At 66.1% G+C, this 20,021-nt stretch overlaps 2 protein-coding genes across 2 annotated transcripts; both read left to right on the top strand.

Annotated features, from left to right (window-relative positions):
* Window positions 1–244: 244 nt before the first annotated feature.
* Window positions 245–14,623, top strand: FIBCD1 (fibrinogen C domain containing 1). The gene is made up of 7 exons (XM_035341828.1): window positions 245–474; window positions 5,126–5,602; window positions 6,479–6,638; window positions 7,233–7,369; window positions 11,598–11,694; window positions 11,959–12,138; window positions 12,372–14,623. Exons 1-7 carry the CDS (start codon window positions 403–405, stop codon window positions 12,629–12,631), a joined length of 1,383 nt encoding a protein of 460 aa, XP_035197719.1. The 5' UTR covers window positions 245–402; the 3' UTR covers window positions 12,632–14,623.
* Window positions 14,624–15,634: 1,011 nt separating this feature from the next.
* Window positions 15,635–17,120, top strand: QRFP (pyroglutamylated RFamide peptide). The gene is made up of 2 exons (XM_035341829.1): window positions 15,635–15,664; window positions 16,642–17,120. Exon 2 carries the CDS (start codon window positions 16,642–16,644, stop codon window positions 17,035–17,037), a length of 396 nt encoding a protein of 131 aa, XP_035197720.1. The 5' UTR covers window positions 15,635–15,664; the 3' UTR covers window positions 17,038–17,120.
* The last annotated feature ends 2,901 nt before the right edge of the window (window positions 17,121–20,021 follow it).

Here is a 20,021-nt window from a genome sequence, read left to right as displayed (position 1 = left end):
TGCGTCCCCTCCAGCTGTGCCGGCAGCAGCGGGGCTGCACCCGCGGGTGGGGGGGCGGCTTGAATCCGGAGTGACTCCGGAGCGGGTAGAGTGGGGTGGGGGGGGGACACAGAGGAGACCTTCCCCCCAGGGCAGGGCTGGCGGGTGGGGGGGCACCGCTGGTCCCTTTGCCCCCTGCCCACGGCCGGAGGGGGGGGGAGAGAACGGGGCGGGCGGGGCTGCCGGGAGGGAAGACCCACCCCCGCGTCCGTGCCCGTGGCCTCCTCCCTCTTCTTCCTCCCGTCCTCCTCCTCCTCCTCCTCCTCCTCCCGTCCTCCCGCTGCCGGCTGAGCGGCGGCGGCGGCGGCTGCGGGGCTGCGCCCGGGGAGGGGGCTCGGGGACTTGGCCCGAAGTTGCGGCGCGATGGGGAACGAGCGCTGGAAAACCATGGGAGGAGCCTCGCAACTTGAGGACGGGCAGCAGGAGAAAGCGCAGGTACGGGGCGAGCCGGGGGCGGCGGGACGGCACCCGGCAGGGGAGGCGGAACGGGGGGGGCCCCCTCCCCAACTTCTCGCCCTGGGCAGCCCCGCTCGGGGAGAGGCTCCCCCCACCCCCGTCCCCCCTTCCTTGAGATGAGCATCCTCATCCCGGGGAGAGCCCGAAGGGAGGCGCCGGGCTCGCTGCCTCCCGTGCAACCCCCCCGCGGTGCTTTATTTGCAGCCGGGGGCGCATCCCAGCGCTCCGGGGCTGTCACACAACGCCGCTTAAATCACCTCCGAAATCACCTCCTGGAGGGGATTTGGCGTCCTGGCTCCGTGCTGCAGCCAGAGCCAGCCGCCTGCCTTTATTTCCTCGCCCCCCCCCAAACTGCCCCTCTCCTACCAGAGCCAGAAGGCGGTCAAGTTTTGGGGGACAGGCGGGGGGGGCGCAGAGCAGAGCGTGGGTGATGCGTGGGTGCCCGTGGCTGCTGGCACCAGCAGCCCCGCGTGTGTCGGTTCCCCCAGCCGAGCCCGAAGCTGTGGGGCAGGCAGGGAAGCACAACCGGGGCACGTGGCCGCCTCGCACCCCGCGCCTGGCAGGGCTGGAGGCGAGGGCACGAGGTGCGTGGGTGAGTGGGGCTGCAGCGGGCCGGGGGAAATGAGGGAGATGGTCCTGCCCCAGCCCGAGAATCGAGGGATGTTGCTGGGAGCAGGGAGGCAGCTTCTATCGCCTGGCTTCCCTCCGCACCCCACTGCCCGGAGAGGGTCTGCGGGGAGCAGGCACAGCGGTGGCACGCTCGTCCCCATGTCCATCACTGGCTTTTTGCCCTCTCCCTTCAATGGGTCTGGCCTCGCATGGGGCTGGACGGCACAGCCTGGAGCTGTTTGGGCTTTGCAGAGGAGGCAGAGTTTGCTCCCAGCTCCTGGAGGCTCCAGCAGAGCCATCCCCGCGCACTCACCCGCAGCCAGGCAGCTCACTCGGCAGCCTGCTCCTCTCCCCGCGCCGTGCTGTAGGAGCAGCAGCAGCAGGCTGGGAGTATGGAGGAGAGCAGGTAGCAGGATTCGGGTCTGGGAGAAGCAGAGCAGGGTGCTGGGACGGGCAGGGAGCAGCAGGGTGCTGGGACGCATCTCCTGCACAGCCCCGTGCCCCACGGGGAGCAGCTCTGTGCAAAGAGGGGAGGAGGAGAGGGGCTGGAGCAAGGCTGCTCCTGCATGGAGGGGCAGGGGAAGAGCAGGACAAGCAGCTGGGATGCACAAGGAGCTGCTTGAGCAGCAAGCCGTGCCTTTGGGTGGGGATGGACCGGCCCCTGCTGTCCTGGAGCTCCTCTGGGGCCAGATGGACCTGGCAGCGTGGGGTGGCTGGGCTGCAGATTGCCCCAGCAGCAGGGGCTGGCTGATGCAAACCGTGCTGAGAAGAACCTCTGGGGACCTGGATCGTACCCGGCTGGGGCACAGCTCACGGGGAGAGCCCCCAGCAGTCGCTGCCCCCGTCCCAGAGCTCTCCCCGTGGCCCTGCCTGGTGACCCCGCAGCAAAGAGCAGCGGCTGGCTGGAGCAAAGGGCGCCTCCTCCTCGAAGAGCAGCCCCACGGCAAGGCTCAGCCTGACCCAGCATCGCTCTCCATCCTTGGCTCTGTCTCCACGTCGGCTGCCCGGGGACAAGGCAGCTCCTGTCCTTCCTTCCCTGCAGCTCTGCTTCAGCTGCTTGTGCTGGAGCTGATGCACCCAGTGTGGCCGCTGGCTGGGCTGGTGATGGGCACTGCTGCTGCTGGGACCACCCCGAGGGCACGGTGGTCACAGGTGGAGACACCAAACCAGGGCTTGGGGTGCAGGAGCTTTTGCTCCCCATCCATGCTGGCTCTCCAGGGTGCTCCGAGCCCTTCAGAGGGACAAAAAGGAGCAGGATCCTCCATACCAGCTCCGTGGGGCTGCCTTCTCCGTGCTCCGAGTGCATCCAGCTGCTCCTCTGCACGTGGCAAACTGGGCTTGGCCTTGGCTCAGGAGGGAAGCAGCGGCTCTGCTCTGACTGCTCCCAGTACCACTGCCATCAGACACCAGCTCGGAGGCCACCGGCTGCAGGGATCTGTACACGAGGCCACCCTGGGCACCCAGGGCACCGCCACCACTCCATCCATCTGCCAGCCCTCGCTCTCCTCCACGGCTCTGTGTCGCTGCAAGGCCCGTGCCCGATTTCCCGGGGGGATCGGGCACCCACAGGGAGCGCAGCAGGGACCGGCACCACCGAGCCTCGCACCCCAGCACCCGGAGCAGGTTTGCAGGTGAAGCAGCTCCACTCGCTCCTCAGGAAGAAGTGATGTGGGGACGTCAGGAGCTCCAGCCTGATGGCAAGGGGGACGCCCACAAGCAGAGCGTCCAGCAGAGGGATGTCCTACGGCTGTCCAAAAGCCTCAGCAAGAAGATCCACGAGCTCAAAGCCCTACAGTGGACAGCAGAATCCCTCGGAGCCCTGAGGGACTCATTTGCAGGGCCCCGTGCTGGGAGCCAGGCTCGCTGCCGTGGTGCTGCCGAGCGGGGGGGCTCGGGGGACCCCCACCCAGCGGGGAGCGCTCCTGGTGCCGCCGGATGAGTTTCCCTTCCTCTCCCCACCGCAGGTTGCCAGGTAACACAACCTGCCAGCGAAATGCTGGGGGACCTGTAAAGCTGTCACCGCTCGGCGTGGCTGCGAGCAGCGGGGCTGCTTTGCAAAGGGGTTGTGTCCGTCCCCCCCCCCGCTGCCCCACGGTGCCGGGACTCGAAGGCTGGAGAAGAGCAGGGTGCAGCTCCTGGGCAGACCCGCAGGCTCGTGGCGTGGGAGCCCACATGGGATTTGTGGCCGTGGGAAGCAGCGCATCACCCGCGTGGCTCCCTTGACTGAAGCCCTTCGCTGCCAGCCGGGTCCCTCGGGGGTCGCAGCCTGCCCCAGCAGGACATCAGCGAGGGGGGGACGCGGGGTTGGGAGCAGCCACGTGCAGGACAGGAGGGCGCAGAGCTGGGGGTGGGACAGCCGTGGTGGCACTGTCACTGCTCGTCCCGCAGGTCCCCAATATCCCAACGAGTGCCTCCACTCAGCACCCATCCTTTTGCTTCTGTGCTCAGAGGGGACGGGTCCCAGCTGTCCCCATGGGGCTGCCGGCAACGGGCACCTCCTGCTTCCATCTCCCACTGCCCCATCCCGTGGGCAAAAGGGCTCCAAGGATGAGCCCCCCAGACCCTGTCCCCACCCCCCAGCTTGCCGAAAGCGCCCCTTAATGCCGTGACATTTCTACCTAACACCCACAGCAAGCTTTGGGGCTGCCTCCTTAAGGTGCTCCCACGCAGCCCAGCACCGTTCCCATCTCCAGCCTCACCCCGTGCTCCGGGGAACAAACCCAGAGCATCCCCTGGGGCTGGGGGGCAGCTGTGGCCCCCCCAGGGCCCTCCCCATCCGCCACAGCTGGGGTCACCTTAATGCAAATGGTTGCAGGAGCGTGAGTGAAGGGTGCTTGAAGGAAGGTGTCACTCCAGATAGATGTGCATGGGAGGGGACAGGGCCTGGGAAATCTTTGCAGATGCAGCAATTTTCCTCTCATTCCTGGCGAAAGTAGTCTTTGTCTCTGCGAATAGGCGGCTTGCTGGCAGCTCTGCAATTCCTTGTGACAGCTGCGGCTGGGGTCAGGGGAAAATCACAGCCTCTGTCCCGCAGGTGGAATGGGAAGGGGGGAGGCAGCCGGGGGACGGGAGCTGACAGGGAGGGTGGCAGCTCACGCCCTCGGTGCTGTGCAAAAAGAGGCTCTCGCCGTGAGCCGAGGGCTTTGGGAGCTGCTCTGCTCCTCTCTGGGGACAGGGACGGTGCAAAGGGGATGGGAACATGGGGCTCCCTGGAGCAGGGAGATCCCTGCTCGGAGCAGGTCCCCGCGCTGCTCAGCGTGGCTCCAGCTGGGGACGTCCCGTGCTTACCTCTCACCCCCTTGCTTTCCCCAGGTCCCTGCTCCGGGACACACAGGACATGTTTTTTCCCGGTTTCTCCCCATATTTGTGCATGCCCAGGGCAGCCGGGAGCCCGCACGCACCTCCCTGGAGCTGGGGCTGTTCTGGCTGAGCATCACCTGTTAAATAAAACATGCGAGCGGCAGCACGCGGCCGCGGCACCATTCGCTCTCTTTATTATTTCATACCTCCGGCTCCCAGGCGGCTTTAGCAGCTTTGCTCACTGATCTTGCCCGTGCCCCCTCCAGCCCTGGCAGAGCCACAGGGCTCCCTGGGGTCCCCGTGTCCCCCCCCTCTGTTGCACAACGTCACCTCTCTTGATGCCAGACCCATCGCAGAGGTGTGGGTCCAACCCATGGATGCAAGCCACCTGCAGAACGTCACCCCGCAGGAAAAGCCCATGGCCTGGCTTCTCTGGTGTCCCCTAGGTGCCAGCCACCCCATTCTCCTGGGGGTCTTCTGGGGGGACTCATCCCAGTTCTGCCCCCAGGGAGACCGGTGCCCAGCTGGGACTGCCTGCCCAAAAACGGGGCACGAAGGCAGAGCCCCCCACGGGGCCAAAAGCGCTCCGCAAACCCCGGGGCTGAGCCCAGCTCCTGTCCCCTGAGGGTCTGAACCCACCTCGTGGCAGAGGGGCAGCGGGGTGCTGGGTCCTGAGGTCCGTCCGGATGGGTCCCGACGGCATCTGTCTGTGTGTCCCCAGAGGATGAGCTGCGGGTACATCCTGTGCACCGTGCTGCTCTCGGTGGCCGTCCTCCTGGCGGTGACGGTGACGGGGGCCATCCTCTTCATGAACCACTACCACACGCCCGGCACCGAGCCGCCCCCCGTCATCAGCACCAACCCCGAGGAAGCCAACGCGCTGGTCACCATCGAGAAGGCCGACAGCTCCCGCATCAACATCTTCATCGACCCCAACTGCCCCGACCAGGCGGGCAGCTTTGGGCGCCTGGAGGGGCTGCAGAGCTCCCTGCTGCGCGCCCTCTCTGACCACGACGCCGAGGCCAAGGCCACCAAGGGGCAGCAGAAGGCCCTGCTGGTCACCGTGGCTGACGAGGTGGCCAAGCTGCTGACGCACGCCGCCCAGCTGCGCGCCGACTGCGACGGCCTCAAGAAGGGGCACAGCGCCATGGGGCAGGAGCTCAGCGCCCTGCAGGGCGAGCAGGGCAGGCTCATCCAGGTGGGTGCTGCCCCGCGGCGCTGCCTGGGGACCTGGACGTCCCCACGCTTGTAGGGCACGGACCCTGCCCTGTGTAGAGGGAGCAGCTCCAGCGGAGAGGAGCTGGGGGTTGATGCAGCGGCAATGTCTGCAGCCTTTCAGGGTCTCCGTGCCCAGCTCCCCGCTCCAGGTGTAGCTCAGCACCTCTGGGCGTAGCCGAGCGGGCAGTGGGGAGTTTTCCCCTCCCTGCTCACGCAGTAACCAGCCCTGCACACCAACCACCCCTCTGCCCTGCCCGATTCACAGTCCCCAACCCCCCTGGATGGCACCAAAACCTTACCTGGGTAGGGCAGAGCTGCCAGGATGCTGCAGGTCCTGCTCACGGCCGGGTGCCCGTCCCTGTCACCTCCTGCAGCCGCTCGCTTCGTGCCGCTGGGCTCAGCTCCGCCGCCCTGCTCCCGCCTGCCCTCACCTCGCCTTGCCTCTCCCCGCCGGGTCACCTCGGGGGAAGGCAGAGCCGGTGGCTGGCTCGGGACACGGCTCCCGCTGCCACCCCCGGCTCCCCCAGGTCACCCAGGGATGCTCCTTGTGCCCGCCCGCGGGGCGGCAGCACCGATGCACCAGGGGCCGGGGGTTTCTCCAGCCCAGAGGTGATCAGCGCTGTCTGATCCCAGACCCCAGGATCCCAAGGGGCTGCTTGGGGTCTGCTGTGCCTCTTGTGTCCCCACCTGACACCCTGCCTGGTGGCGTTGCTGCCTGCAGGTGTTCGGGGAACATCCCCATGCAGAGCATCCTCGCTGCATGGGGACGGAGGAGCCATTTTGCTGGGGGGCAGAAGGGGCCTAAATCACATTTAATCACCCTTTGTCACCCTCCCGTGTCCCCCCTCGCCCGCAGCTGCTCTCGGAGAGCCAGACCAACATGGCTCGGCTGGTGAGCTCCGTCAGCGACGTGCTCGACACGCTGCAGAAGGAGCGCGGCGGCGCCCGGCCCCGGCTCAAGGCCGACCTGCAGCGAGCCCCGGCCCGGGGAGCGCGGCCCCGCGGCTGCTCCAACGGTGAGACGGGGTCCTCATCCTGCCTGGGGAGAGGGTGCTGCCACTGGGCGGCCCTCGGCATGTCCCTACCTGGGAAAACGGGAGGGAGAAACAAACCCGAGATGGGGAACCCAGCCTGAAGGGCTCTGAGTGCGGAGGGGGGACCTGGGCAGGAGGGAGACGTGCCCAGGATGGGTTTCTCACCAGCTATCCAGCCTGTGAAGTCAGCCCCAAAGCCACTTGACCTCTGCCTGTTCCCCACGGACATGCAGGAGTGACCCTTCTCCATCCATGGCATTCAAGCCGTGGGTTGGGATGAGGCTGAGATGCCCCGGGGCCGGCAGCACGTGCTGTGCTGTGCCTGCGGCTGCCTCCGGCTCCGTCCTCCCCAGCTGGGACCCGCCAGCCCTGGGCATCACAGGGGTCCTGGGGACGGTCCCTGCCCCATGGTGGCTGTGTCCCCCCCCAGCACTGCTTGCCTGAGAGGATGGAAAGAGCGAGGCAATGACAGCTGGCAGCAGGGTCGAGAGCCTGGAAGAAATGGCAAGCCATGAAATTAGCTCATTAATTAACCAGCCTCCCTCTTTCCCACCCCATCCCCGTGCCCCGCTCCAGGCTCCCGGCCCCGAGACTGCTTTGACATCTACGCGAGCGGACAGCAAGAGGATGGGATTTACTCCATCTTCCCCACGCACGACCCCTCGGGCTTCCAGGTCTACTGCGACATGACGACAGACGGGGGCGGCTGGACGGTGAGCGGGGCGACGTCCCCACGTGGGGACAAGGGGGCTGTGGGCTGGGGACGTCGCTCTCGGCACCGGGACGCGTCGTGGGGACATGGGGACGGGGCTTGGCTGCGCACCGGGACCTGGCACCGGCTCAGGAGGCGCTGCTGGGGCTTGGAGCTTGGTGATGGAGCTTGGTGATGGAGCCCATCCTTCCCAGCAGGGCTGGTCCCGGGATGGGATGTAACGGGGCAAGTGGCTGTGCTCGCCCCGTCCCCGTGTCCTGCTGGGTGGTGTGAGCTCGGGCCGGGCTCTGCGCTGCCTTGTGTTGGATGCGGCGCACGGGAGCGGGGCAAAACATGGCAGCGAAGGCAAACCAGGTAGCAGGGAGCCACCAAACCCGAGCGGGGTGCTCGGGCAGCACCCCAAAAGCAGGCTGCCCCAGATGAGGCCGGAGGGGATCAGGAGAAGTGCTCTTGGGAGCCACAAATGCCTGGTCTGCCCTCTGTCACAGCCAACAGCCCCCAGCCCCTGCCCAAAGGACATCGGGGGCAACCGGGGTTTTCTGCCCCATTTTTCGGAAGCTCAGAGGACAGCTTCGTGCCCTCCATGCCCCCTCTGGAGCCCGGGACGCCCCCAGCCCCAGCTCGTTTTGCCTCGGCTGACAAAGGGGCACCCCGGGGCGCCTGCACCACTGATTAACTCGCCTTGTCCACTTCGCTTTACTGCAACGCCACGACAGCCCCGAAATCGCAGTAATGCGGCACCGAGCGGGCAGGGGGACGCAATCACACCCCCCCGACCCGCGGACCCTCCTCAGCCAGGTTCCCTTGGGTGCCCCCACCCAGGGGGGCACTGCCAGGGGTGTCGGGGTGCCACCCCGCAGGGACCCCAGGGTGCTGACCCCAGGGGGCAGGCAGCCTCCCCCCAAGGACACGCTGCCTGAGCCGAGCCGCCCCGCGCCCCTCCAGCTGGGCGCTCTAGGAAATAAATCCCCACGATCTGCTTCCCCTAAGCAGCTTTGAGCGGTGCCAGGAGGGAGCTTAGCCCCCCTGCCCTCAGGGGGCCGATGAGCCTTCGGCCTCGCTCTGCCCAGAGCCCACCCCGGGCAGCAGCAACCTGTCGTGTGCAGCCGGGTCCGTAGCGGCAGCTCCAGCGGGGAAATCGAGGCACAGCACAGGGACCCTGGGTCCTGGGGGCTCACAGAAGGAAAAGCGGGACCCGCTCCTTCCCCAAAGTGCGGGGGGTCCTGGCAAACCCCCACACGCAGCCTCCCCCAGCCACGCGCTCAGGAGCTGCCTGAAGAGCAGCCCAAGGTGATTAGCCAGCCACTCAGAGGTTTATTTAAAGCTGCTGCAGCTGGGAGGGCTCCAGCTGGGCTGGGGAGGGTGCAAAGTGAATGATTTTACCCCAGGCAGCACCACGCACCCTGGCCTCAGCTGGGGACAACGAAGCCAAAGTCCTGGTGCTGTAGGGACTGGGGCGCTCGCCCTGGCTCCTTGCCGCGAGGCACGGCACCAGCCTGGTTTGCCTCCCTTTCTCTGGGTTTTTCTGCAGTGCAGGCTCCCAGATGTACCCCCAGGGCTCGGGGGGCATCCCACCCACATCCCACCCATCTCCCCTGGGGCTGGGGACGTGGCAGGGTCCATGGGCACGCACCCACGGGGGCTCCAGGTAAGCCCCGGCTGGGTGCCGTGGTGCAGAGCCTGGGAAATTTCCCTCCCCTCCTCCTCCAAAGCGATTACTCCTGACATTTGGGCTTATTTGCATGTGGGTGGGTGGGTGGAAGCAGCTGAATCAATTTGGACTTGGGAGCTGCTGAGCTAAGCCCAAGGCTGCAAGGGAGGCTCGGAGCCTGCGGAGACGGGGCAGGGGCAGAGCCGTGCCGATGTCCTGCCGGGAGAGAAACCCGGCCGGGGTCACCCACCGGCATCTCCCCGTCCCCACGGGGTCACCACCACGTCCCCTCACCCCGAGGGTCCCCGCTCGCTCCCCGTCCCCAGGACAGCTCTGTGCAGCTCCCGGCGCCACGGCTCTGCTCCCCGCGGCACAACGTGACGGCCACATCCAGCCCGGGGCTGGGCACCCAGGGGACGTGGGATGCTTTTTCCACTCCTTACCTTCCCCGGCGCTGTGCGAGCGATGGAAGCAGTTTGGGGCCGTTTCCTGTGTATTTTGCATAGCTGAAAAGTGGATCCTGGCAGGAAAGGGAGCTGGCAGCACGGGGGGGGGGGGGGGATACCTGCTGTGAGCAGGGCAGCATGAACATGGATACGTGGGAGGGGAAGACACGGTTTGGGTGTGCCACCAGCCTTGGGGACACCTCTGCCACCAGCTGCAGTGCGTGGCCAGGTCTCTGTCCCCCAGCGAGGGGGAGCATCCGTGCCCTGTGCTTGGTGCTGGGTTTTATTGCAGAGATGCCCACGGGCTGACCGAACCTCGCAGCAGCGCCGGGGCTGCAGCACTGATACTTCCCAGCCTGGCTGCAGGCAGAGGTGCTCCTTTTTTTCTGTCTTTTACTCACTTTTCTGGGCCCGTGCCGTCCTGGGGTCTGCCTCGCTCCGGTGAGCTCCCAGCGACCGGAGGAGGCAGCGAGCCGGGGCGATGAATATTTCAGCCTAGGCTTTAAAGCGGGGAAGGAAATCCTTTTTGCTTAAGAGGGGACTGATGCATATTTTATGGGGAGGAAAAGAGCAGGGCGTCCACGCCGTGAGCGCAGCGATGCTGCTCCCCCAGCCCATTTCTCACCGGCAGCCCCCGGCCCAGTGCTGTCCCCACGTCCCCCCCACAGCATCCCCCTGCGGGAGGCTCACGGCAGCACCCCGAGCTGCTCACCAAAAGCCATCGCGTCCCTGCCTGGTGGGCGCACCAGGGGTGCAGCACGAGGGACAAGAGGTGAAGAGGAGGGCGCAGGAGACCCAGAAGGATATGCAGGAGATCTGGCACCCTCCGAGCACGGGGTGCAAGGTGGTTTGGAGCCTCTCGGAGCCAATTTTGGGGACCGTGGGGCACCGAGGGCCACTCTGGCGCCAGGAGAGCCCTTTGCCAGCCCTAAGCTGCAGGCGCCTCGGTAATCACCGCAGCGTGCCGAGGCTCAGCTAATGAAGCCGTGTCCCGCACGCCTTCCTGAGCACCACTCGGGCAATTGGCCTATTTACAACCTCGGGTCAAAGCCGATTAAACGGGAGCATCGGCATCGCCTCCGCTGCCTTCCCCGCGCGGCAGCCCTCGGAGCCAGCCTCAGCTGGGGTAAATCAGCTCGGGGCCCCCAGCCAGCCGCACCACCCCCTCGCCTGCCAAGCGCCCAGAAAGCCCCTTTAGCGGGCTTAGCCACGGCTTCTCAAGTGCTCAACGCGGGGATAAAAATTAAGGCTCTAATTCTAGAAGGTAAGTACAGCAGGATCAGCGCCGTGCCGAGGATGGCGCTGCGCCTGCACAAGGCGTCTCTATCAGCGCCCAGCCCCAAAACTGCACGGGGGGCAGGAGCTGGGGGTCCGTCCCCACGGAGAGCAGCTCCGGGACACGTGGTGGCCGTTTCAGGGGGGTAAGACCCCACGTGTGCCATGGCAGCGTGCCACAGAAGGACAGGAGCACCCTGGAGAGGTGGCACTGCTTCTGCTTGCAGGGACAGCCTGGGTGCTTGGGTGCTCGGGTGCTCAGCCCCGGGCAGCTCCCCCAAGCCCCCCGAGCCCCCCGGGGAGCGCAGCGCTGCGGGGCTGTCCCGCCGGCTTCGATTCCCCTGCAGGCAGGCTGGGGCGGCCAAGTTTAATGCAATTAATCTGGAGCTGGAGGCTTAATTACGTCCAAATGGTCGGACACGGAGCAGCGTTTTCTGGATTGCTGTCAATAAATCAAACTCAAAATAATGATAAAAGGGGATGAAACGCACAGGGCGTGAAACACTGATGAGCAGACAGGGGAGGAGAAGGGGTGAAAGAACAGGCTGAGCCCCGAGCTGGCCGGGATCTGGGCAGCACGGAGAGCTGAGGCACGAGCTCTGCTCCACGTCCCAGGTGGGACATCGAGTTAAGTCCTGTTTGAAGTGACCCTCCTGTCCCCGGGGGGTAAAAACCCGGCATCGCCTGGGAGCTGCTTGCTCCGGCATCCCCATGGAATAACCGAGCCCGAAGGGTTTCGTTTGGGAAGGATTTCATTTGTACCTGGGCCTAATGAGGCACCGGGACAAGGAGCAGCACAGCCGGGAGCAGCTTGGGCTCAGAGCACCCCGTGTCTGACCCCCCCCGTGTCTCCCCAGGTGTTCCAGCGGCGGGAGGACGGCTCGGTGAACTTCTTCCGTGGCTGGGAAGCGTACCGGGACGGCTTCGGCAAGCTGACGGGGGAGCACTGGTTAGGTGCGTGGGTGGCAGCCCCTCGGGGGCCGGGTTTGCTTCGCACAGGGCTGAACCCAACCCCCCAGATGCTGCCTGGCCATGGGGAGGGGGGACACGACACATGGGGTGGCTGCGAAGGGGCAGCAGCAGGCAGGGAAGCGGTGGGGCTGTTTGGCAAACAGAGCAGGGGCTGGGGGGTGAGCTGCTGCATCCCACCTTGTGCCCCTTTCCTGGGGGACCCCCTGGAAACACCCCCTGCTCACCCCATCCCCCCCCCCGCGGCAGGGCTGAAGCGGATCCACGCGCTGACCGTGCAGGGCACCTACGAGCTCCGCATCGACCTGGAGGACTTCGACAACGGCACCGCCTTCGCGCACTACGGCAGCTTTGGCGTGGGGCTCTTCTCCGTCGACCCCGAGGAGGACGGGTACCCCGTCTCCATCGCTGACTACTCGGGGACAGCAGGTAGGGTGTTGGGAACATGCCCCAGGGCACCAAAATACCCTCGCTGGGACTGCATCCGCAGGGGGCTGGAAGCAGGAGAGCAGCTGCCGTTGGGTATCGGCACAGCTGGTGAGCCTGAGTGCCCCGTACGGCACTGGGGAGCCCCACGGGGGTGCGTGGGACCCCCAGGGACAAGGGGTCCTCCAGGGAGAGGGTTGGGAAGAGCCCTTCACGGCTCCTTTACCCTGTGGCAGGAGACTCCTTCCTGAAGCACAACGGGATGAAGTTCACCACCAAGGACCTGGACAACGACCACTCGGAGAACAACTGCGCGTCCTTCTACCACGGCGCCTGGTGGTACCGCAACTGCCACACCTCCAACCTCAACGGGCAGTACCTCAAGGGCCACCACAGCTCCTACGCCGACGGCATCGAGTGGTCCTCCTGGACGGGCTGGCAGTACTCCCTCAAGTTCACCGAGATGAAGATCCGGCCTGTCCGGGAGGAGAATTAGTGGATGGCACGAGCTCCCCCCCCAGCCCCTGCCCTTCCCCAGTGCCCCACGTCCCCGTCTCCCCATCCTCCCAGTGCGCCCCAGGCTGCCCTCCTCCCCATGGGGTCCCTCGGGAGCATCTTCCCCCACGGGTGGCAGCTTGTTCCCCAGGTGTCTGTGTCGATCCCGTGCCCCCCACTCCCTGCCGAGACGGGTGCCCCCTCCCCGAGCCGCTTGCGGTGCAGCGGGGATTTGGGGAGCGGTGCTGGGGGGGGGGGGGGCTGAGCCGTGCAGTTGTGCCAGGCTGGTCCCGTCTGCTCGTCCCCATTGTGGGCACGGACATCTATGAGCAGTAGGCAAGGGGCTGGTGGCCACTTTGGGGGGGCTCACAGAGCCCCCGCAGTGCTACTGGGGATGGGGAGGGCTCTGCGGGGCTGGAGCCCCTGTGCTCGCATCACCACGGCTCCTCCTCTGCCCCATAAATGCTCCCCTCTCCCCATCCCCTGCCCTTACAGTTGGGGAGGGCACATCCAAACCTCGCTGTCCCCACCGGGCTGGGGCTGGTGGCCTGGGCTGGTGGCCTGACCCCACTGACGGCCACCCCGAACACACGGGCACGGTGCTGCAGGGCCGGACGCCTGCAGCCGAGCACGGCACGGAGCCGTTTTGGTGGCGTCGGGGAAACGGAGAGCAGGAGGAGGAGGAGGAAGAGAGGAAGGCTCGCCTCCCAGCACCTGCCCCATGCAGCCCCTCCCTGCCAACAAGACCCACTCAGACTCATGCCGGATTTTCACCACCCAAAAGCTGCGACCTTGCCCAAATCCCCCCCGCTTCGGCCAGCACACGCCCCCCCCTGCGAGCCCCCAGCCTGGGGCCCCGCATTCATTTCCATCCCCGATGAGCCGCGCTCCAGCTCTGCACCTGCCGATATTCAAAGCCTTTCGTTTCTTCAAATCCCATTAAGGTTTTGTGGAAAGCAGCCCTGAGTGGGGCTTAGCGTCTGCAGGGCCCTGATAACGGGGCTGCGGCCGCAGCCAGGCTCTGCCCCGCGCCGCCGGCCCACCGAGGGGTGCAGCAACCCCGACCCCCTGGGCACGGGCGGTGATGGGGAGAAGGACGGGCTCTGGCAAGGACTCCAGGGGGGCTTCCGCCCAAAAAAAGCCCCCAACAAAGCCTGTGCGGGAGCAGAGAGGGGAAGGGAAGCCGGGACCCCTGCACCCTTTGTGATATTTCCAGCAGCCACAAGGAGAGGAGCCCCTGCACCGGACCCTGCCCCGCGGAGCGCAGCCGGAGCACCCCGAGGAGGGGAGGACAGCCCCCACTGCCCCCGCTGCTCTGGGACTGGAGGCACCGCGAGATCACAGCCTCGTCCTCCTGGCAGCTTGGCACTTCCCTGTGTGCTCCTTTTTTTAAGCCTTCTCCCATGAGGCGGTGCTGGACGAGCCCTCTCACCCACCAGGCGATTCTCCATCCCCCTGCCCCGCCGGGGGACAAGCGATGCGCTCAGGACCCCCCCCAGCTCTGCCCTTGGCCAGGGACATTTCCCCACTCGATGGGGACGAGCTCCGAGCGCAGGCAGCCGCCACCAGCCCAGCTCCATCCCGACCCGGGCAGCCAGCCGGGCTGGGTGCCTGAACCGAGGCGATTTGGGGAGATCCACGGTGGCTTTCCTCACCCAGCACAGGGGCAGGAGCCCCCCCCAGCATCTCCCAGGGGGCTCCCGGCATCCCCGGGAAGGGCGCAGCAAGGCGGCCGTGCCCCACCTTTGCTTTTAGCTCATTTATTTCCGTGGATTAGACGTAGCCAGTTTTATAGCGTTTGCCTCTGGGGAGAAGGACCCGGAGCCCGTGCTCGGTGTCCCCGCCGTGGGGAGCTTCTGGGGGCTGGGGAGGGGGCGTCGTGTGCGCAGCGTGTCGGTAGCACTTCCCCGTGTCACTGCCCATCGCACCCAGGACTCCCAGCGAGTTTGGTTTGAATCGCACGACCCGAGGTGCCGGATTTCCCAGGATTAACACCGGGAACACGCACGGGACAAAGGCTCCTGCGGTGCCACCTCCCCGCCGTGGGGCAGGAAGGGGTGGCCGAGGGGGCAGCGGGGACGGCACGGCCACGGCCTCGTGCTGGGGACGGGAAGGGGCAGCGCGGGTGGCTCGCGGGGCCGGAGCCTTGCCACCTACCTCCCCGTCGGGTCGTGTTGTTCTGCCGTGCCGTGAAGTCTCCATCGTGTGTGAGTGGTGTCCAGCGCCGTCCGTGTGGACTTTCTGAACTCCTTAATAAAAGGAACTCATCGTTACCCTGCGTGCCCGCCTCCACGCGGCTGTGCCCACCTTGTGGTGCGGGGCCACGGCCCTGAGGGGACATCAGGTGGGTCCCAGCTCCCCAAAGGGACTGGTGTCACCATCCCGGCGGCCCCTTGAAACCCCACAGGGACCCCAAGCCCACTGCTGAGCCCAGGGGGAGATGATGCTGAGCTGCTGTGGTTCATCGGGGGAGGAATCCAGCCCTCACCTTCTGTCCCAGCCCTGGTGGGGACGATGGCACCACGGTGCTGGGACCACGTCCTGGCACCGGGGCCAAGGAGGGCGCTTGGGCGTGTTCCCACCTGGGGCCAGATCCTGAGCAGGTTTGGGAGCCTCCACCGCTGCCTACACACGCCTTGGGGTCTGCACACATGTCCGGGACCTGCAACAGCCACAGGTGGGCACGCACAGCCCCAGGGGTGGGGGACACCCATGTCCCCAACCAGCCCCTGCTGCCCACCAGCATCACCGCCGCTGGCTCAAAGCCAACGGAGAGCCCCGCTCCCGCTCAGCCTCCCCCCCCAAAGGAGGCAGCGAACGAAGGCGGCGCGTTAATCAGCGTCCCCCCCGTGCCCCCGGCCGCCTCTGCAACCATGTTCCCGCCAGCCTCCCGGGCTCTGGTATGCGAGGGCACGCGGCAATTAGCGCCCGTGGGTATTTAATGGGGAGAGGAGCGGGCTGGCCGGCTCAGTCTGGGCAGGTGCTGGGGTGGCGCAGAGCGGGGCCAGGAGCTGGGCATCGCCCGAGGCAGAAGGTGAGTGGCCCGTGGCCGCATGGCACGGGGAGCAGCCAGGGCTCTGGGTGAGGGGTCCGCACGCAGCCCCAGGAGGGTCTGGGGACGGGATCGGGGTTGGTGCACCCCACGCTGGCTTCCTGGAGTGGTTTGGCTTCATGCTAGGAGAGCCCCAGACGGTGGCAAGGTGCAGATGAGGCAGTGGAGCACCCCGAAGCGAAGTGGGGTGGGGTTGGGGAGCTGGGGTTGGGTTCAGACGGGGCTGCTGCAAGAGAGCAAAGCACCCACAGCAGCCCCACATTTTATGGAGCAGGCACCCCAGCCCCCATCACCGGCGGTGACTTTTAAGGCAACATCACCTGCAAAAAAAGAAAAAAAGAAAGAAAACATAAAAAATAAAAAGGCCACTTCCCCTCTCTGAGGTTTGGCAGCAGGAGGAAGGGGAGGCAGAGGAGCCCTGCCGGTGCTCAAGGTCACCCCCGTGCCGCCTGCGGGGTGCCCCCGGCCCCATGAAGCAGAGGGACGGCGAGCACCTTCCCCTGCGTGCGCATTACCGGGGCGCCGCGGGTGGGAGCGGCGCGTTTGGAAGCCGAGGGCTGCTCAGGTGAATGCACTTAAGTCCTCCCCGCCGTGCCTCTAAGAGGAGCAGGCGGCTGCCATCAGCCGGCCCCGCTAATAGCCCCGCTCTGCCCCCAGCTGGGGCTGGAATTTGGGAGCACGGGGCCGCTGCCATCAAGGGGAGAGGGTTGGGAGGAGATGGGGGTGCAGAGCGGCCCCCCCAGCACCCCTCCGGCAGGATTGGAGGAGCCGGCGGGGTTTTCTGGCAGGTGCTGCAGCAGATTTTGGGGTGGCTGCTCCGTATCGGCACGAGGGCAGGCAATACTCACCCGCAGCGGGGTGGGAAGCGTGTGCCGACCGTACGCAGCCCTGCTGTGGCTCCAAGACCCGAGGATGCTGTGTTATTCACCGTGTCCCCCCCCTCGCTGTGCTTCCCCCAGATGAGAGCACCCTACTCGCTGTCCTGCCTCTTCCTGCTGACCCTGGGGACCTGCTTCCCTCGCGGCGAGCAGCAGGAGCCCCGGCACCCCGCGGAGGGACCCGCGCTCAAGCCCAGCTGCCAGGACGCGGTGGCCGAGGACCCTGGTCCCTGCTGGTGGGCAAAGCCGAAGCGGAGGCGCAGCGAGGAGCTGAGCACCCTGCTCAGCATCGCCCGGGAGCTGCAGGGCTACGGCACGCAGCGCGGGGCCCCGCGGGGGCGGCCGGGCAGGCAGGAGGGTCCCGCACCGCTGCCGGCCGGGGGCGAGAAGCGCGGGGGCACGCTGGGGAACCTGGCCGAGGAGCTCAGCGGCTACAGCAGGAAGAAAGGCGGCTTCACCTTCCGCTTCGGGAGGTGAGGGCCAGGGCCTGGCCGCCCCCCACCTCCTGCAGGGCACCCCGGGAGGTGTGCCGCGTCCCCTCCGCTCCTGCCTGGGTTTGCTCAGACCAAAGGACGCCGTGGAGGGGCTGCTGTTGGGGTTCCCGTGGGGAAACGGGGGGGGCACCACGTCTGTTCCGCTTGCGGCCCTGCCCCGGCTCCCCCAGCCCCAGCGGAGGAAGAGGAGGGTGCCCCACGTCCCCTCCCCAGGGACACGGCCAGTGCCGGGCTGGGGACAGCGGGGCCGGGTGGAAGGGGCTGGAGGATGGCAGGGGGGTAGGGATGTGGGCTCAGTCCCGGGGGGGCTGCCGGGAGCGCGTGTCCCCAGCACGGCTGCGGGTGAGGAGCAGGGCTCCAGCTCCCCGCCGAGCCGCTGCCCTCCTCCCGGTTGACGAGCAGTCCCTCGGGCAGCAAATTCTGCTTAGTGTCAAGACGCCACTTAGGAGAGTCAGCTCCTGCGTGCGAACCAGGACAAAGCAGCGGGGCTCGGGAAAATCTTATCCTCAGCAATCCCCACGGGAGCAGGCACTTCTGCCCCTGCATCGCCAGCCCCGAGCTGACGCAGAGACCCATCCCCAGCGGGTGCGATGGCGATGACCGACCTGCGGCGTCCTCATCCCGGCACCCCAACACCTCCCCCAAAAACTGGGCTCCTTCCTTCCCACGGCCACCCCTGCCCAGCCGAGCAGCTGCAGAAGCCCCCGGGTGCGGGGAGGCTGAAGCACCCACCCCTGGTGCTCCGGTCCCCCCCCCCCCGCCAAAGGTATGGCTGGGGACAGAGCTCCCCAAAAAGCTCGCACACCCACGGCCGTGAAGAACAAGCCCGGCTCCTCAGCGCCTGCCTTCTCCTCCTCTTTTTTTTTTTGGCAGATTTAGCTCTGCCAACGCCAACAGCGCCGCTTGCTCTTGTGCCTGCCGCCGCAGGCAGAGACATTCGCAATCAGCAGCCCAACTACCTGGCTTGCAGGCAGCGAGGGCAAGCTAGGCGCCTGACGACTGCTAATATTCCATTGCAGGCACGAAAAAGTAGCAGGGCAATTATTTGCACCTAAATTGCACCCTCAGAATCAAAGACTGTGTCAGGACTTGGCTGGAGGAGGGGAAAAAAAATAAAAAAATCAGTCTCCGAGAGGCGCATTGTAATATCCATCAGGCAGACGGCACTTAGCACCGCGCCGCGGGGCCGGCACGAGCTGCTCTCGCAGCAGGACGGGGCTGGAGCCAAAGGCTGGAGCAGGCTGAGCTGCCCACGGCAGGAGGATGCTGCCTGTGGGTCAGGCAGGCACCGGAGGACGGATGGATGGATGGACAGTGAGACAGGCTGCCCCGGGGGCTGCGGGGGTGCAGAGCAGAGCGGGCAGGACTCCAGGCTTGCGGGGACGTGGAGGACGCCGCGGTTGGGTGCTGGGGTTTGGCACGGGGGGGTGCTGAGCCCAGCCTGATCCCCGACCCCAACATCTCCGGGCCCTCCTCGGCTCCTCCTGGACCCCCCCCTGCAGATGGGGAGCTGTATCAGTTGGTGGGGAGCCCTATCAATGTTTCTATGGCAACCTTTCTTTCCCCCCCCCCCCCCCCCCCTTTCTTTGGAGTGTACAAATGGTCAATAAATACGCACTGATCAATTTTACCCTGCGCTGGGGGAGGGAGGGGGGGGCAGGGGAGGTTTGGGGGCCCAGCAGCGCTGGGTGCCGCGGGGAAGGGGCTCGGAGCAGCACGAGGAAAGCAGGCGGGGCACGGCACGGCTCTGACCGAGGCACAAAAACCCTGCCTGTAACTTAGTGAAAAGTAAACGCCAGCACTTTTACCGGGTGGGGAGGGTAAAAATGAACGGAAAAGTGCTGGGAGCAGGTGCTGAGCCCCCCCGTGAAGCTCCCCGGTACCCTCCCCTGGGCCGGGCGCAGCCCTGCTGGCACCCCAGCCCCATCTCCACCCGTGGGCTCCATCCCGGCAGCTGCTCGGGGCCTCCCCTCGCCTCTCCTCCGCCTGGAGCAAATCACAAGAACCCAACGGAGGCTCTGCAGAAAAAGAGCCCGATTTAATTGCGTGCAGGGGACCCGTAACGGGTGCGAATGCGTCATAACTGGGTCACTGAGCGCCGCAGCTCCGGGAGCGCGGACAGGACCCGTGTCGGTTCCAGCACTAACACACAGCCTTCAACAGGGGGGCTGCGTCAAGAAAAAAACACCCAGCAGCAATCCCCACCGCCATAAGCGGTGAAAGGACTCGCAGGGCTCCGCCGGGAGCACCCGGAGCGTCCTGTTGAGGTACCAGGGCTGTGCCGGGACCGCCTCGCCCCCCACGAGCAGCCCAGCAGCACCGGGATCGGCCCCCAGCTCGGCAGCAGCCTGCTCACACCTGATGGCACGATCCTCTCCGCAGCCGTGACGCGGAGATGAGGCACGTTTTCCTCTCCCTTCATCGTGGGGGGATTAACGTCAGCCAAGGAGAGGCTCTCAGCTGACCCCAGACCCCCCCCCGGGTGGGCAGAGCCCCGTGCCCCCGAGTGCCACTTGTCCTGCAGCAGCCCTGCCCCGGCAGCCGGTCTTTAGCTGCTGGGAAGAAGAGCTGAGCACAGAACACTGACCACGTTTTACATCTTATGACAAGCAGCTTGTCGAAGAAAAGCAGGATGGCATTAAAGGAAAACTTAAAAGAGCGAACATTGTAATTTCAAAGACACAAAAAGCAAAACAAAAACACAAACACAGCTATTTTTCCCCCAGAGCACTCTCACTTTCAAGCTCAATAGCCTTGAAAATTGGAGCAATCAAACTGTTAAATGCATCGATCTGTTAAATCAACTCCTACTGTATGCAGCTAAATTTAGCCTTGAATCCTGCTCCTTCCCTCCCAGCCCCGCGCATCCCAGGGCTTTCCCCAGCCCGGTCCCCTGACCTCCGCCATCCCACACCGCTCCCCAGCGAGCAGGGACGGGATCACCAGGACGGTTGCGTTCAGGGACAG

This window comes from Oxyura jamaicensis, chromosome 17 (genome assembly GCF_011077185.1).
Source record: "Oxyura jamaicensis isolate SHBP4307 breed ruddy duck chromosome 17, BPBGC_Ojam_1.0, whole genome shotgun sequence".
Classification (NCBI taxonomy): domain Eukaryota; kingdom Metazoa; phylum Chordata; class Aves; order Anseriformes; family Anatidae; genus Oxyura; species Oxyura jamaicensis.
The sequence above is the reverse complement of the archived record's forward strand: the minus strand, read 5'-3'. Positions and strand labels throughout refer to the sequence as shown.